This window comes from Chelon labrosus (assembly GCF_963514085.1).
Source record: "Chelon labrosus genome assembly, chromosome: 8".
NCBI classification, from domain to species: Eukaryota; Metazoa; Chordata; class Actinopteri; order Mugiliformes; family Mugilidae; genus Chelon; species Chelon labrosus.
The window spans coordinates 22,365,312-22,383,391 of NC_140358.1; the positions used below are offsets into that span (position 1 = coordinate 22,365,312).

The 18,080-nt window shown below is 42.3% G+C and overlaps 1 protein-coding gene across 4 annotated transcripts; it reads right to left on the reverse strand.

Annotated features, from left to right (window-relative positions):
* Window positions 1-337: 337 nt before the first annotated feature.
* On the reverse strand, window positions 338-17,661 carry LOC311491664 (centrosome and spindle pole-associated protein 1-like). Of its 4 annotated transcripts, none has more exons than XM_084549648.1 (28): window positions 17,646-17,661; window positions 16,631-16,754; window positions 15,189-15,261; window positions 14,885-14,988; window positions 14,397-14,462; window positions 12,145-12,455; window positions 11,905-12,005; window positions 11,167-11,263; window positions 10,939-10,996; window positions 10,371-10,645; window positions 9,992-10,110; window positions 9,737-9,878; window positions 9,380-9,491; window positions 8,036-8,183; window positions 7,532-7,708; window positions 7,015-7,127; window positions 6,697-6,846; window positions 6,370-6,513; window positions 5,307-5,420; window positions 5,041-5,107; window positions 4,747-4,873; window positions 2,842-2,981; window positions 2,627-2,755; window positions 2,426-2,466; window positions 2,266-2,326; window positions 1,112-1,221; window positions 855-1,011; window positions 338-745 (listed from the first exon to the last, which is right to left on the reverse strand). In XM_084549648.1, exons 2-28 carry the CDS (start codon window positions 16,730-16,732, stop codon window positions 573-575), a joined length of 3,411 nt encoding a protein of 1,136 aa, XP_084405774.1. In that variant the 5' UTR covers window positions 16,733-16,754; window positions 17,646-17,661; the 3' UTR covers window positions 338-572. The 4 variants fall into 4 exon arrangements, with proteins under 4 accessions (XP_084405774.1, XP_084405775.1, XP_084405772.1 ...); XM_084549649.1 differs by lacking the exon at window positions 17,646-17,661 and adding an exon at window positions 17,235-17,599 and having other exon boundaries at window positions 7,580-7,708; XM_084549646.1 differs by lacking the exon at window positions 17,646-17,661 and adding an exon at window positions 17,235-17,599.
* Window positions 17,662-18,080: the final 419 nt, after the last annotated feature.

The window sequence follows — 18,080 nt, forward strand, 5'->3', positions numbered from 1 at the left end:
AATAATTTAACAACCGCTTGGAGACCGACTACACAAGGTTTCAATGGGATCTGGGAACATTTGTTCTTTACACAGCTGGAACCCCCAGATACTGTCAACCTCATAAAAATCTCATCTCTCTCTACATGTCTACGGCCATGTGTGAGGCTCTTTGAGCTTTAAGCTTAACGCTAACGTTAGCATGGTAACATGCTCACAGCAGCCATGTTTCCACTCAAAGAAATTTAAGAACCAGGAACTTCTTTCAAGGAACTAAAAGGTTCCTATAGACTCGAGGCTGTGAAGCCTTTAGGTCTATATACGCAGAAAGCAAATCATCAGAACACATCACATGTATTTTAAAATATAATTTATTTAAAACATAAGTTAGTCAATAAAATAATAACTGTCCATGTATGTTCCCACTGTGGGACGAGGTTCTTAGATGTAAACACTGATTAAAGTTAGCCTTCATATATCCATCACAAAAGCATGACTTGATCAACCAGACGTGATTTCACAATCCAAGACAGAGTGAGCTGTTCCGGATGTCAAAAGTAAAAGGCACCTCCAAATCTTGGGGCGACAAAGTTCTACGTTATCAAGCGCTGCCTCCTCAACGGACGGTCCAAACATTTCAGTGTGTCGGACGTCCCGGGCCGCATCCATGGATCTGTGGCGACAGTTTCTAAAGAGCTCTGATGGTTGAGATTGTGAGGAGAGAACTGGGGAGTGGAGGAGTCCTCATCAGACAGATCTAATGGGCCTAAAAGAAAAAAGGTCAAAAGGTTAGTTACGCACGTTACAGTCAAAGCAGTTACAGCATTACATCACAAAATGCAACGATTTGCTAAACAAAATATATAAAGTCATACCCGCTGTGTTGCCACGACGACTGATACCCATCAGCCGATCTGTCCTGTTCCCGCTCCTCCAATCGCCACCGAGCTCTGCGTCCCGCCGCAGCCTGTTACCTGAGTGGGCGGAGTAGTCGTCATGATGGCCAGCGGGCTGGCTGGAAGCAGCTCGGTCCTGAACCAACCAGAAGTCACGATGAGGTAAACAGTTAAAGAGACATACACCAGGATAGCACAAATATATAGGCCACATGGCTGCTGTTGAAACGAGGTACCTGAGGGCGATGTGACTGTTTGGCCATCCTCCTCCTCTCCCTGGCCGACGGCTGACGAGCCTTCTCGTGCTCTGGGGTGCGAGGGACTGGGGAGACTTCGCCTAGGGGGTCTCAAAACACCACACACAAGACAAAATGGAAGATCAGCCCTAGATACTTCAAGGTATGGTCTTTGATCTTTCTATTCAAAGTGGTCAGCATGGACACACCAACTGGTCTGCAGCTATCCAGCCCAATACAAAACAAACTGTGATGCTCTGTGTGTTCTGACTCCTTTCTATCAGAACCAGCATGAACCTTTTCAGCAATCTGAGCTAGAAGAAGCTCGTCTGTTGGATCAGACCGTGCTGGCCAGCCTTTATTCTCCACGTGCATCAGTGAGCCTGACTACTTTTGATAGGTACTGATCACTGCGCTGGGATATACTGTAGCTCAGTGGTAGAGCGTTCGACTGCAGATCGAGAGGCCCCAAGTTCAAGTGTTGCTGCTTCCTTGTTTATGTTCACGTGTGGTTAGAAAACCAGCTTTAGGACCATGAGATCACTGGTTTGATCCCCACCGTGTCCAGGATTGAAGTGCCTCAAGCAACAACTCCCTGGACGCCTTGTCTTGCATGGCTGCCCATTGCGTATGTGCGTATTGCGTATGTGTGAACATATAAGCATAAATAATAATGCTAGTTTTGTGAGTGGTGAAAAGCTTCGTAACTCTTTGTGACCATTTTACTTCGTATGTTGTGGATGTACTGCTCACCTTTTTGATGAAGCCAAACACTGGCAAGATTTGAGCTTTACAACTTCAAAATAGATGAATATTCTCACAGGATGAATTGCATAAAGTTGTTTTAAGAATCTAAATATTAACTTTCTGTTACTAGGCTGTAGGCAATTTTGTAAAAGCTGAACATTTTGAACTATGTGTCACCATCTCTAACAGGAGCTGGAAAAATCACTCGTATCAGAAGCAAAGCTGGCAGGAGTTCAATAATGTTTGTATTCTGGAAGAGAATAAAATATATCTGTGCTGTAGCCCAGAGTGTTTTGGGTATTTGGAAGGTTGAAAGGTCAGGTCAAGCTGGGCTCAAAAGTCAAACAAGTCAAAAGCGTAGCAGTAAAAATGCTTTAATTATAGTAGCTCTGTTAAACGGGTCTTACCAATGAAAGCACTCTCTGACTCCAGCAGAGAACCTCTTGTGGATCCTCCAATCACACTTCTCTGCAAAACACACATTCATTTGTTTACATTTCCATTCATATTTTATACATTTCTAATATTTTGCGGATTATTTTGTAACCTAGCATCATGTTTTCTTACCAGATAATCATTTTGGTGTGGCGGAGACAAGTCAAAATAATCTGAAACACAAGATCCAACGTTATTTATACAACATTTTCAATTGGTAACAATATCGATCACCTGATGTTGCTCTGACTTGCATTGTGAATGTTAATGTTATAAAATTATTGCTTCTTTTTAACAAAGTTGGGGAATAAAAAAAGTGCTGTGTGCTCTCACCATCCTGCACTGTAGACCTCTGACTGCTGAACTGGTGAAATGGATCCCTGTAGTCCCGTCTCCTCCGGCTGCCCACACCTATTTCCTCTATTTTAGGATCATCGCTGGAACCCAGCCTCGACTCACCACCTGCCTCATAAATATACAAATAAACCGGTCACATCTAATAAAGCTGATTTACAGGATAACACAATTATAAAGACTGTCAGGCAAACCTGTGTGTTTGAGCTGAAGGGAGTCGTGGATTCGAAGCAGGTTTCTGGGCTCTGTATTTCTGGAGTTTGGCCGTCGGACCGCAGCCTGGAGACGCAGCCTGGCCATGTCAAACACATCCACCATTGGACGCTCCTGGTGTCTGGATAAAGAAAAGACAAGCAGACACACAAATGAACTTGTTAGAGAGCTGGATTCCACAAGATCACGACTCACAACAATCCATCTTTTGAGCTATGCATATCGGAATACAGTCGTTCAAACATTCATTGTCCTGTGAGGAACTGCTGGCATTTATGGGCACGTCGTTGTTCTGACAACAATGATGTGGAGAGCAATAAGTGAATATTCATTTAAAAGCAAGATTGAGTGCCTTTTTGCCTGCTATATTTGTGTTTCAAAACTATAACAACACAGCTAGCAACACAGACTGCTTGCTTGTGTTTAGACCGTGACAGATGATGATACCCAGAGGAGTTTTTTTGGTAACAGAATGATCTGTGAAATCATCTCTGGGCATTATTTCCCAGGACCAATGTGTCCTGGCCACATTAAGGGACGAAGGTCCAAAACCCACCTGCAGCCCATAACCATCAACAGGGAGTGTGTAGAGGTGGTTCAGACCTATTAGTACCTGGATCTACAGCTGGATCACAAACTGGAGTGGCTGGCTAACATAGACTCTGTATACAAAAAAAGTCGTCTCCGATTCCTCAGGAGGCTAAGGTTGTTTAATATCTGCCGGAAGCTGCTGGACATGTTCAACCGGACTATCGTTGCCAGTGTCCTCTTGTACACTGCGGTGTGCTGGGGAGACAGCACTAAGAAGAAGGACACCTCACAGATGGACAAGCTCATACAGAAGGTGGGCTCTGTGGTAGGGGCAGAACTGGAGGCCCTGACATCGGTGGCAGATGCAAGAACACTGAATAATATCCAATCCATCATGAACGATGTCCACCACCCTAAGCTCGTTCAGTGACAGGCTGCTGTCTCTGTCCTGCACCACGGACAGACTGAGGAGGTCGTTTGTCCCTCAGGCCATACGACTCTACAATGCTTCCCTGTGAGGATCCAACTGGACTGTGGTCATTGCTGATACTTACTATATAGTTTACACAGCATTATATGTGTATAAAACACGAGCAGGATATCTGTCATGTCGTGATTGTGTTGATGTAAGCTAAGAAACGATGCAGAGTAAAATTTAAATTACTCATTAATGTCCAGGGTCTTTATTTACTTTTATTAGTGAGCTTTTCTGCAGATCTCTAAAATAACTAATTTCAGGGCAGGGATATATAAATAATAACAACCTGTGTGTTTTTGGTGAGTGAGAGAGAACTTCACAGCTCATTTACCACAGTGCTCTTCATGGTGAGCAGTAGCACTGTGTCAAGCAGCTGTTTGCACAATGTTCCACAGTGCCCAAGTACTGGCTGGAGACGTTTGTGGAGACATATGTTAAGGCTAGGTATGAACACACAGCTGGCCAGCCATGTCACAACTCCTGTTGGCACCAACATTTATTTCAACAATATATATCCATCACTTAAAGCTATTTTAATTTAATTTATCCATTCCTTTCAGCCACCACTTAAAGCCATTATATTTTACTCCTTATTTAAATGAAGTCATCATTGAATCATTACTTTAAGTTGACATTTTACTTTCAAGTACTAATCCATCACTTTGGTTGAAAATATATTTTAGGAACTATTTGAACAATTACTTTTAGCTGATGTCTTCATCTTTTATTTAGGTTAGCTACTCCAGCTAAATTAATTAAGCAGACTTGGTTGTGAATCATTATTAGTTAGTGCATGTTTGTATAAATACCTCCACCACATACTGCACTTATTGTGATAAATACTATTAAGTTACAGATGCCTCTTTGTGGGTCTGACCTGTTACTCAGAGGAGAGTCTGATTCCTCCCAGTCGCCGTGCTGCAGGTGACCCTCCAGACGCTTTTGTTCACTGCGAAGCTGCCGACGCAACGCTGACAGCTCATTGAAGACGTCACGGTGGTCTCCTGAAAACACAAACTGTCTATGTATGATACAGCGTTTTCACTATCAGTAATAAGCTTTAACGACTAGATAATATAATAGATGTGAGCCGTTAAGTTGACGGCCCGATAACACAGGTTTGACTTGTTAGCTTTAAGTCTGAAAAATTCTGCATGCATGTTTACAGTACCTGCAGCTCGTAGCTGGTTCCTACGGGCAGGGACAGGAGGAGACTGGAGACCAGACAGAGAGCGTTCCTTAAAAAAAAAAAAAAACAGATTATTAACCTTTATTTATCCAGGCAAGGAGTTGCAGGAAGTTCCTCTCTTTTATGGAGAGCAGGTTTGTTGTTAAATGTGTTATCAAGAATGAAAAATTAAGAGGACTATGAACTAAGGACATTAATGACGTGTTTGTAACCACTGTACTCTGAAGGTATGTGTACGTATGACTCACAGACAAGAGGGCTGTAGAGGGCTGGCTGTCAACAGTCGGAGGTCTGGGGGTGTACTGGTGCCGCCCATGTTTCTTCTGGAGAGTGGGTATCGGAGGTGAGGGCTCCCTGCGGACCTAATAACACACAGTTCCCCTTTTATTACAGTACATATCAGTTTCAGACACAACAAATAAATAAAATGTGACTTTATTACTTGATGGTTGTTGCCTACTGTTTGTGTTTAACATGCTGCACTTATTGTAAACAAATCACTGTAAACGACTCCAGCCAATCTTCAACCAGGAGATTAAAATGACATGTGGCGTCCCAATAAAAAAATGTCTTGATCATGTAAAGCAACACAAATAGTACTGGCTGATCTGGCATCCTAAACAGAGACACTGTTCTGCTGTTCATCGACTGTAGCTCTGTATATTTGGTCCTTAACAGCAGCTGCTCAGGCAGCAGAGCATGATAAGTCCGTGGCAGCGTAGACAGTGAGGCTGGTCAGCCTAATGGATCAGTGATTTCACCCATTCTGGGCATTTTAAATCATCTTTCCCTATGCAAGCAAAGGGTGGAAAGCAGAGCAAAGCAAATCTTTAAAGGGGCAGCTGTGGCTCAGGAGGTAGGCGCTCCACTAATCACTGTGTTGGCAGGTTCATCTCGCCCATCTGTCAAAGTGTCCCCAAATTGCTCCCAGTGGAGAGAACAGCACCTCGCATGGTAGCTCACTTTCACCAGCGTGTGAATGAGTGAAGCTGAAACTGAAGAGAGCTTTGGATGAAAGTGGATGTATAATTGCTGCCATTCACAGTTCAGCTGCCACATGCTAGTGTCCTACGTTTGTGTGGTAGTTTACCTTGTTAACAGACTGCAGTCGTTTTAAATTAACTGAATAAACTGACAAGGTTTCATTTTTGCCCACATGTGCAGAACCTTCAACTTTGCAACTTGAAAAAAATTACCATTTAAACAAAGTGAAATGTCTGATCTTTACAAGGATGATGGTGATAATACTCCAGTCTTTGATTCTGATTTAGAAAAATGTAAATGGAAAAAAACAAAGGTCTGTGAACTGACCTCCTCCACCCGAGCCTGCCTCTCTCTCTCATACTGTCTCCTCAGCGCTGCATTCTCCTTCTCCTCTAGTTCCTTCTTCTTCTTCTCAGCTTCCCTCTTCCTCTGTTCAGCCAGCTGAATCAGCTCTTCGTTCTTGGCCTTTTGCTGAGAGACAGAGAAGCAACGGATCAGACAAGCAGACGAGGGCAAGATCGAGGGAAACGAGGTAGACGAGCCAGCTCTCTCGTCTTAAGCAACCTAATCTAGTGAATTAAAATATTCAGAGGTTCAAATACACTTATTAAATCAAAGTATACTCTCCCTCCGACTCATTTATTAGCTCCTCACCTCCATTTCCTTTCGTTTCTTCTTCTCTTGCTCTTCCTCGTACTCCCTCTGGATGCGGGCCCTCTGCTCCGCCAGCCTCTTCTCCTCTTTCTCCTCCTCCAGCCTGATTTTTTCCCTTTCTTCTGCCTTTTTACACATTTTTTCCTCGATCTGCAAACAAAGGCAGATTGGACAACATTACCTCAAACACTGGAAATTTGCTTAATTTTTGTTTCAAGGTTATTTTTCTATTGTGAAACTGCAGCTTCAGTCAGTCAGTCAAGACAGCCTACCAAAAACACATCAAGTATAAGTACCACTATCTGTTTTGGCTGTTACCTGCTGTTTGAGGTAAGCTTTGTAACTGTCCTGCTCGTGGACCTGTTGCTCTGTGGGTTGGCTGGGAAACACTTTGCCTCTGGCAAACTGCGAGGTCTGGACATGGGTGAATCCTACAAAAGACAAAAGAAGCTCTACTGTGAGTTGGGACAAATAAACCTTATTTTCTACATTTACCTTCAAGCCTAGGAGAAAACGTCCTGAGGGGGTGGGTAGCTAAGGGCATGACTATGTTAGGAGATGTTGCACTGATCCAATCTCAGTACACAGTCTTGTATGAGCTCCACAGTGAAGTAATCACACAGTGCAGTCAGTGTTAGTCTGCATTTAGCTGTCACTGCACGGAGAGTGTTCTTAACCAAGTGTATTCCTGTTATTTTTATATTTCCTCTCTTAAATCACCTTTAAAATATTACATTAAATAAAACTGTATCCATGTGTTTTAGGTGCAGACCGTGATGGTGAACATCATCTGATAAAAACAACGCTAAATTGATCAAGAAGATGGATACAGTACCAGAGAGCCTGTCACTAGTGTCATGGATACTGCACTCTGCTACAGTACCAGAGACCCTCTCATTGGGGTCAGGGAGCTCTGCCCGGTGGGACGTCACGGCAGCCGTGGCTCTCCTCTGCCACTGCTCTGGGTTGCTGTAAGCCTCCTCATTCAGCTTGTGCATCTGGTTGAGGTCAGCTGGGCGACAGGAAAGATAATTTAATACTGGGGTTAGTTATCAAGGCTTGGGTGTGCTGCATTTGATTCCCAATTTGCAAAGAAGTACAGACTCAATAAGACATGCTCTACTTTGGCTCCTAACTTTAGAATCATTTCAGTCACTCTTCTGAGTATCACTTATCCGTCAAGGCCTGCTACACTCATCTAACATCAGATTATTTGTAAAGCAGTGTGTCAACGAAGCACGTGACAATGACATCCTGATCAAAGGCTAGCGTCAGCAAATGCTAGAAAGTCTGCTTTGACTTCACTGTAACTCTAGCTAGACACTGCACTGGGACCTACCAATGAGATTTCCAGTGCTGTCCCTCAACGGAGCTCCTCCTCCACCTCTCCCCCAGGGCTGGTGGTTCTTCATGTCAGCCTCCAACTGAGCCTCGTAACGCTCCTTCTCCTCCCTCTCCAGGCGCCTCCGCTCCTGTTGCTCCTGGATCTGCAGCACGGTTATTTAACGCCCAGTAGACAATAGACGCATTAGATTTACGCTATGATCATTACGGCTTATTGTGAAAATCCAGGTTGTATGGTTGTATGTCTGCACCAATTAGTCATGTTGCCCTTTACATCCATGTCTGTCCAGACTGTATGTCATGAAGACACCACGTAGTAGTGACATAGTTGACCTATGACCTTTTGGTTTTAAAATGCCATCACCACATCATATCTTCCTGTTGGACAATTCTCCACATTTACTTTCGGCTTGGGGAAACTTCCTGTCCGGTTCTCGCTCCGCGTTTCACTCCACTTTGACAAAAGAATTTTAACCGCTCAAGTTGTTTATCTAACCAGAAGTATATTAGCAACAATAACCATGTTAGGAGCCCTCTGGTTGGTGGGTCTGCAACCAATTAAAAGGCCAGGAAAAGGGTCAGTTGTGTGAAATGTTGTCGTGATCAGCACGTGTTACGAGCAAAAACTTTCAAATGAATTAATTATCCTTGAGTTTAGGTGAACAATCAGTTGTGCCAAATATGAAGAAGTTTTGATGGCTGTTGTTGATGTGGATGCATAAAAACAATCCAAGAAACAATAATAATCATTCAAACAAAGCACAATCATAACACCAAATCCAATTGGTGTTAGACTAGGCTAACGGGAGAGCACTTGTGTTGTTTAGAGGAAAAAAAAGGGGATCTAGACGGGATCAAGGTGGAACTGGGGGAAGATCTCACAAACACTTGTCTACAGCAAACACTAACAACAACTTCGTGGGGATCTAAGGATGTAACTCAGCTTCCACTGTACAGCTTAGTCTTAACTAGATCTATACCTTTACCTTGTTGTTAAGCTCGCTGCTCCCTCTCCTGGAAGTCTCCTGCCAACATATCACAGACTAGGATGCAGTGAAAGTTAAAAGCTATCTGCAACCATTTTATTTTCTACTCCAGCGATGATGTTTCCAGGCCTGACCTGAACAGAGCTGATGCAGCTGGTACACAGCTGCAAATGTGTCTTTGACCATAAATGTATAAAGTGCCTTTGTTTAAAACATCTACAACACTCGCTGAAAAGGTTAAGAATGTTTTTATGTATATTTTTTTATATTATATGTTACTATAATGCAGTATAAAATGTCAGGACCAGCTTTCTGTGCTTGAGGAGAAAATGTGTAAATTTCGTTTAACCTACCTGTTGCTGAAGAGCCTCTCTGTAACTCAGAATCCTTTGCCTGGTCAATCTAGGTTTCTCTAAAACGAAGCCCCTGGCTTGCGAGTCCACAGAAGCGTTCTCATTGCGGGGTCTGCAAGAACAAATGTAAAACCACACTGTTGAGCTATGTGATCAGGATTTTTGCCTGATTGTTTTTAAGAAAGTGTTCTTCTACCACATTTTACTGCATCTCTTGCACCAAAAGTGACCATTAACACCTCTGTTATGTCCCCTTATAGGATATTAAAAGTCCACTTCTCCTAATTCCTAGCCCACAGACACTCTGCTAATTTTTTTTTTCCAAATCTTTACAACAAGTGCAGAGAAGTGATTTACTGTATTGGAGGCTCAGGAAAGCTGCTTCCACTATGCTGGCTGTGAGGGCTGTGGTTACCAAACTGGCTGGGAACAGCTCCCCCTGGTGGTACATTCCAGTAGGACACGGGAAGACCAGCACCATGAGCTGGTAAATGACCATCTGAACAGAGGAAACAAGCACAAAATTGATTAAGATGGAGAATCTAGCATATTTGATATTCTGCTGCTAATAAAAAATGCCTCTTAACTAAAAGGGAATCTAGTCTCACTTACAGTAGGCCATGTTTGGGTACAGCAGATTTCTATTGCCGTAGTAGTGGTGAGGTTCTCCATACGGGTTTCTGTATGCTTCACTTAATGAAGAAGGAGGGTGAGGAGGAAACAGTGGATTTCTGGAGAGAGAGAGAGAGAGAGAGATACTTTATAAATCCAAAACTGGGAAATTTCTCAAGTTCACATGAGACATAAAAATGCGTGATCCATAATGTTATATTATAAGTTACTGAATCAGATGTATCTAAAGATGCAGCCGTGCAAAATGTATTCTATGTATAAGTAATGAAATTATAGTGAACTTTAGTTGAAAGATACTTTAGACTTTATTGTACAGTAGTTAAAATGTCAAATGTCAAGGTTTACGTTTAAGGAATACCTGTGAATGTCCATGGCACTGGGGAAGGACGGGGCAGCCGGATGGTTGGGAGACAGCCCGCCTCCCGTCAGGCCCAGGGCAGAGCTGTACTCCAGCAGAGGGGATTGGAAGGCCACATGGGGCTGCTCAGGGGGAGGCACGTCTCTTTCTCTAGCACCAATCTTCTCATTATTGGGTAGAGCTCTAGACGACGAGCCACTCTCTCCTGTTGCTAAAGGTTCCAAAACGTGAGGATCTTTTCTCCTGCTCAGTCCGAACTGCCTGATTCGGTCCGGCTATATTGTGAGACAAAATGGAAAAATAAAAAAACAAAAAACAAATATACTGTCAAGACTCTTCACCTGGACTCTATGAAGGTTGAGTGTCATTCAGTTCAATTCAATTTTGTCAGTTCAAATTGTCTCAAGATGCTTTACAGAACCCAGGGCCACTAAGGCGATGGTGGCAAGAGAAAAACTCCCTTTAACAGGAAGAAACCTTGAGGAGAGCTCTGCTCCTATAGGAGGACCAATCTTTTTGAGGCTGGCCAGGTAGAGACAGAAATAAAAGAGAATAAAAGAGAGTTGACCTGTTTCTCAGGGTCATTTGCTCCCGTCGCTGCAACTCTCAACTCCAAATCTTTTTCTCTACAACAAAGAAAGATACACATGCAGCATTTATTACTGAATTTTGACAAAAAGAAAAATAGGCGTTGGCTTATTGTTGCAGCCATTGTTAGTGTCATCTACATGCCAAAACGTTAAAATATTTAGGTGGACATTTGAAGACAAGGACCAATGAGGACTCACAGCATTACCTCTTTTTGTTGCGGAGCTGTTCTGCTATCTGTTCTTGTAACTCCTGTCTATAGTGTTCCTTCCTTTTCTGAAGGGCCTCCTCTGTGTCAGCTGCTCCTTAAAGACAACAGTTACAGAGACTATGAACATAACAACACAACATAACAACCACTGAAGTGAATACATGTTGCAGTACAATGCTCTGCAGGTAAAGCTTGGGTTCTTGGATAACACAAACCCAAACATTAACAAAAATCAAGCACATCTCCCAATCAGGACCCTCCAAATTGGCCTTATTCTATTCTTGGTCTAGTCTGAGGCCCCACCCCTCAAACTCAAAGGATCCCCAAACAAAGATCCAGCAGCAGACACCATGAGACATCCCTAGGAGGTTAATGTCAAACAGCCCAAAAAGGCCAGAACTGCTTCAGTGGCACAAGGTTTTCTGGTGACATACACAATAATAGCAAGGCGGTTTTAATGTTGAGACTCCCAGTGCTTTCTACATGAGTCTTTAACTTCTATCACATAACACTGGACAAAGTTACTCAGTGAAGTTACTCTTGAACATTTTCATTCTTCAGTATTTATTATTACACATTGTAATAGATCCTCTTCTTCTAATTGTGTTATAAGCAAAGCAAAGCAACTTCTTTTCTGAGACCAATCCATTTAGTCTGATGATTCTGATTAAATCTTGGGGCTCTGGTTTTTAACACAAACTGCTCAGCTGGAAAAGGCATCCAATGTTCATTTACCTATTATAAGGCCAGTGGCAAACTCAGCATCCTCCTGTTTGGTCAATGCTCTTAATCTCCTTCCTTCTCTGGCAACACCGACAGGATTCTCCCTCTTTTCCCTGAAAAAAGTCACATAAAACACTGTGAAATAGAGACAACGGCACAATATATAGACAAAAACACAAGTCAGCTACTATTCATCAGGCTTTTATGACAAACACATAAAATAACAATACAAATACAAAGTTCCCCAGCTACCTGCCGCTGGCAGTCCTCGTGGCTCTCCTCTTCTCATAATTGCCCTCAACCCCAACATGTCTGTGCCTTATGCCTTCCAGTTCATCTTTGAAGTATTCATCCTCCCCTGACTCGTGGTCCATTTGCCTCCCCAGCCTCTCGCGATGCCTGGGAAGTACTGACGAATGCCCCTCATCCTCCTCTGGGCCGGGGGACTTAACCTCGGCAAGACGCAGAGCCCTGTGCCAGCCTTCTGTTAGAGTAGCAGCATCCCTCTGCAAGGGTGATCGCTGTTTTGGTAGAAAACTCGCCTCGTCTTCAAGGGGCTGTTGCTAGAGGATATATAAAATTGCAATAGGGTCGTAGTATTAAAAAACTAAATTGGCTGTCACTGATTATGTTAAACATGAAAGTCAAGAGGATACAAAACAGTAAAGCTGTCTGACCACAACGACTGAGAATCGTTATTCATTTGTACAACTATTACTTGAACTGGCATTACTTTAAGTCAATATTTCCTTACAATTTGAACCATTTATCTGCTGAGAAGAGCTAAATATTTAAGCTGATTATCCTATTTCAGCAATTTATGAATCACTTCCAACTATTTATGTATGTTTCACCTTCTCTGCTCAGTTTTAACAAACTTTAATTCTCATGGCTTATAATGTTGAATTGTGGCGTAGTGCATCCATGAAAGAGATTCCTTTGACTGGCTGATCAGCTCAGAGAACTAGTACACCAGCAGAGACATTAAAGTAAACAAAAAGACTAAGTTTAAATGGCACACAGAATCAATTTTCATCTTATCTGAACATTCAAATATACAAATTAGGGCCGGGACTTTAACGCGTTAATTAAGATTAATTAATTACACAAAAATAACGCGTTAATTTTTTTTAACGCATTTTAATCACACTTATTTTTGCACCGCGGAACGTTTCTCACTGAGTTTCGGCGGACCGATTATACTGGAGCACCAACTAGCGTTCATTACAGTGTCCTCAACAAGCAGCGGGTGCTGCCGTGAGCCCCTCTCCCGTCCCAAAGCACTCACAGGCGGTCAGTCTCACAGTAGCACCGCGCAGCAGCAGTCAGAGCAGAGAGGGAGAACCACGCCACCGCGTCCAGACTGCAAACGAATGGCGCATGCGCAAAGCTGCCGCTGATCGCGCCCTGGTTTACAGAGCGGGATGTAAATGTTTCTTCACTGTCACACTAAAATAAATAATAAAATAATAATCCATTTAGATTGTTAATTTTGTCAAGTAAAAACCGTTTGTACAAAAAATGTTAAAAATATTCTAATTAAGGCAAAAAATGCTCATGTTCTTCTGTGCCTGTGACTTGTAGGCTAGAAACTAAACCAAACTTAAGAAAACTAAAAAAAAAAAAAAAAAAAAAAAAACTTAAGTTACTGTGTCTCTTTAGAGTCATTTTGCCAATACCAAGCCCGGATAAAGGAGGCGCGTTAATAATACAGCGTCCATCACAATTACATGCAAAAGGTAAATTATGCAAATTAGTCGATGACGTCATTTAGCGACTTCTAGCGACTTTTAGGACAGCCAGTAGCTACTTTCCTTACTGAGGAGTTGGCAACACTGTTCATTACTTCAGACAACAACAAACTACAGTGAACATGAAAGAAGAAGCTGATGAGACCGCTTTGGTTGGCCCCGTGGATGGGAAATGTAGTCATTATTCAATGGTATACTAAAAATCCATATGGAAAAAATTACTTCTCACTGTTCTCAGGTCAAATATTTATATGCGATTAAAATGCGATTAATTTCGATTAATTAATTACAAAGCCTCTAATTAATTAGATTAATTTTTTTAATCGAGTCCCGGCCCTAATACAAATACAAATACACAGTAACATAATAATTGAGGACGAGTAAAACGCAGAGCCGCTGATTAGGAGAAATCAGCTCGGTACAACAGTTTGAAGATATTTTATGGCTTCCGAACCTCCTAGCTAATTTTTGTTTTCCCCTCTTGAATGATGGATACAGACTGGTACGTAGACAAAGAACATATGTACAATTCTGGCCTTTGACTGTAGTCTTTGCTGTAAGTTTAAGTGCCAGACACAGATGACGGGAAGCAGCGTCACAGTTGACCTTAAACAGTCTGTCTGTCTGTCTATTAGTTCTGCCATCCATTTAGGCATTCATTGTTATTTTCTTTGATTAAAGGTTTGGTGGTAAAACAGTCAAAGTCAAAAATCTACTTTTCAAATCAACTGGAATCATCAAAGTTGGATTTACCTTAACAGACTTTCTGTTATCGAGGTGGCTTAAAGGTCCAGGCTCGAAGTAGTCCAAGTGGTTTTTCTGTAACATAAAATGCTTGAAAATCAATTTATGATTTTACAGGTGTGACTTATAAAGACAATGTGAAAAAGCACTAATGACCAAGCTAGAACGTAAAGCACAAGAAGCTGAAAGCTGGGTCCCAATTCAAGAACTGGAGCATTGAATTGGCCAAGAAGTGTTACACAGATATGACCTATTCAATCTAGAAATGCTGACTTCATTGGATCTGGCCCTGCACGACAACTTCTGACAAGTGTTTCACATATGAACTTCAAAGCTCCCATTATATTCAACATATGGACCTGATACACGTGACTTCTAGCTTAAGGCTTAGAGCACAATTTAGCTTCATGTAAAAATAAAACAAACGAAGCCTGAACTGACCGCCAAGCTCATTTGCTACACCCATACTCATAAGTAAACAAGTACGTGACAGTCACCTGAGCCATGTAGCGCCTGTAGTCCATACGGAGCTCATGCTGCAGCCGCTGTTTCTTCCTTTCATACTCCAAACCGAGGGGTAGGCCCACACTGCAATTCTCCTCTGACAAAATGCAGGCATCAATATTTAATAGAGACACGAGGTGAAGAATTTCATGCCAAAACAAGACAACTGACACTGTTAGGAAACACCAAACCCTCAAAACAGTTATTATTAATGACAGACTGGACAGGTTTTTATTAAAAAATAATTATCTTAAGTAGAAATATGAATTCAAAGGGAAGTGTGGTCATGTTCTATACCTTTTCCCTGTGCTGCAGACTTGGGAGGGATGTTCTCCTTCACAGTGGACTCATAAACTCTGTAGGGTTTCGCCTACGATTTGAAAACAGCAAAATATCCAGCATTAAAATAAATATGGAATAGGATCCAGATTACTGTTCAGTAAGAGATTTGAGGAGTGTGATCCACTTCAGCATGCGTCCACAGAAACTGAAGAGACGTCTTATTTTGATTGCAAAGTGCTGACAGACACCACCTTAAGTGGTCTACATAAAAGGTCATGGTCATCACAAATTCAGATCAGAATAAGATTTATTTAAGGCTATCCAAGACTTTGTAGTCTAGTGGCAGGGAAACTGCCTCAAGCTGAATGTGGGTAAAACCAAGGAGCTGGTGGTGAATTTCTGCACAGACACACCCACTGGTGAACATCCAGGGTATGGACATAGTGATAGTGGACTCTTGTAAGTACCTGGGTGTTCACTTGAACAAAAACCTGGACGGGACTGATCATACTAGGTCAATTTATAAGAAAGACCAGAGCAGACTCTACTTGCTAAGGATACTTAGGAGACTGCAGGGAGCACTCAAGAGGTCCTTTTATGACCATCAGCCATCTTCCATGATCTGTTGGAGCAGCCCTACCGAGCCCGTGGATGTGGTGGGTGATCAGAGGGTGAAAGTAAAGCTTGAAACCCCCTCCATGGCGCTATAACAGCACTGGGCAGTACTGCTGCTGTGAGGCTGTACATCCAAGCCTGCTCCCAGTAGAACACATACGTAGAACTACTTTTGTGTACACACACACCCTCAAGGAATTTGACTCCGGTCACACACACGGCTCTCAGTGTACTTAAATAAGGTATAGATATAATAAGGATGGGGATGCATACTGGCGATGGGGACAGGACTGCCACACAAGTCGACAAATTGATCGGAAAGGCTGGTCACGTTATTGGAAGTGAGTTGGAGACGTTTGTCTCAGTGAGGGACAGGACGACAGTGGACAAACTGCTCTCCATCATGGACAACCCATCTCATCTCATACCATTCTCTATCAAACTGTACAACAACTCACGTTTGTGCAACAGATAACATGTTATTCATGTTAATGGACACTATTGTACCTTACCATCACTCCTATGTATATATTATATATTCTTCCATCTCTATTTTTTGTACATATGTTCATATGCCAATTCTGTAATTTTTTTGCTTGTACTATTTTTTATTTTATTTACTTGTGGTTCTTAAGAGTGTTATTTTAATGTGCAGCTAAGCTACTGTGACCAAGCACTTTCCCTTGCAGATCACTAAAGTCTATCTAAGTCTAAGATAAAGCTTGTGTGTAAAGGTGCTGCCCACATCACCTGTATATCTGTTCTCTCATACCATATCATATATTAAATATGTAAAAAGGTGAAAAATGTCAGGATCATGAACTAAAGCAATTCAAACGCACCTTTATTTCCATATATGGAGGGTCATGTAAACATGCTTTATCCTCGGCCACTCTTGCCTTGCGCTCCCTGAGGAAGTTCTCCAGCTCCTCGTCCATCTCCATTCGGAAAAGTTACACAACCCAGCTGACAACACAAATTGCCATTCTTGCTTAAATTGGCAACTACTGTCGACAGAGACGCCTAAAAAAGCTAAATAACGTTAGCTAGATGCCAGTCGGTTCAGACAGGTCAAATAGGTACTGTCTCTTTAACTGTCCGTTGTCAGGCAACCACGGCGAACAGCGTCACATTCCTAACAGATAACATTAACCCGCTTAACTGTATTAGCTTAGCAGCTAGCAGTATAATAACGTATTTTAGTAGCATCACAACTACTCATAATTTTATTACACTGTACGTTGCGATGTTTGTTTGTTTAGTTGACTTGAAGTAGCCGCTTACTTCCGAGCGTGTTAGCTTTGACTAAAGGAAAGCAAAATAAAGCTAGTAAAAAAGACACAAAAACAAAGCTAGTCTTAGCTAACGGCAAGCTAGCTTCCTTGACAGATGTCTCTCTATCGTGACCCGGTGTTTAACCGGTGGTTAACGTTTAACAAAACCTACCTTTGAGAGGTGTTTGAGGGTGGCTTTACCGGACAGAGCAATGTTTGTTAGCTTGAAAATGTTGGCGGTGCATTTGGCCGTTTTCTTTCGGATTGCTAGCGTATTTTAGTACTTCCGGTTTCAACTGTCAAAATAAAACACGGCGCAAGAGAGCAGTTGTCAATTTGGTGTTTGTGTCATAAATTTAAGAGTAAACTTTGTTTAATCTTACGGTGAACGACAAAAAGCGGGATAAAACTTAGATGGCTTCCTTTGATACGGTGCATCTTGAGTTGCAAGTTTGTGTTTCTCAGTGTATACCAAAATTATATTAGGAATACTTTCTTCCGCTTATGATGCATGTTTTGTTTTTTTTATAGGATTTATACCAGTCTACTCATATTCATTCATTCATTCATTCATCTTCTATACCCGTTTAGTCCTGTTAAGGGTCACGGGGGTCTGCTGGAGCCTATCCCAGCTGTCACTGGGCGAGACAGGTCGCCAGTCTATCGCAGGGCTAACACACAGAGACAGACAACCATTCACACTCACATCCACACCTACGGCCAATTTAGAATCACCAATTAACCTAATGAGCATGTCTTTGGATGGTGGGAGGAAGCCGGAGTACCCGGAGAGAACCCACGCAGACACAGGGAGAACATGCAAACGCCACACAGAAAGGCCAGCCGGCCCATGGATTCAACCGGTGACCTTCTTGCTGTGAGGCATCAGCACTAACCACCTCTCCACTGTGCCGCCCCTCTACTCATATGTTACATGAAATACTACTGTTGTTATTGACTTGCCCTCTAAACTGCTATATACTGTCGACTTTGCATGTATCAAACATCACCCATAGGT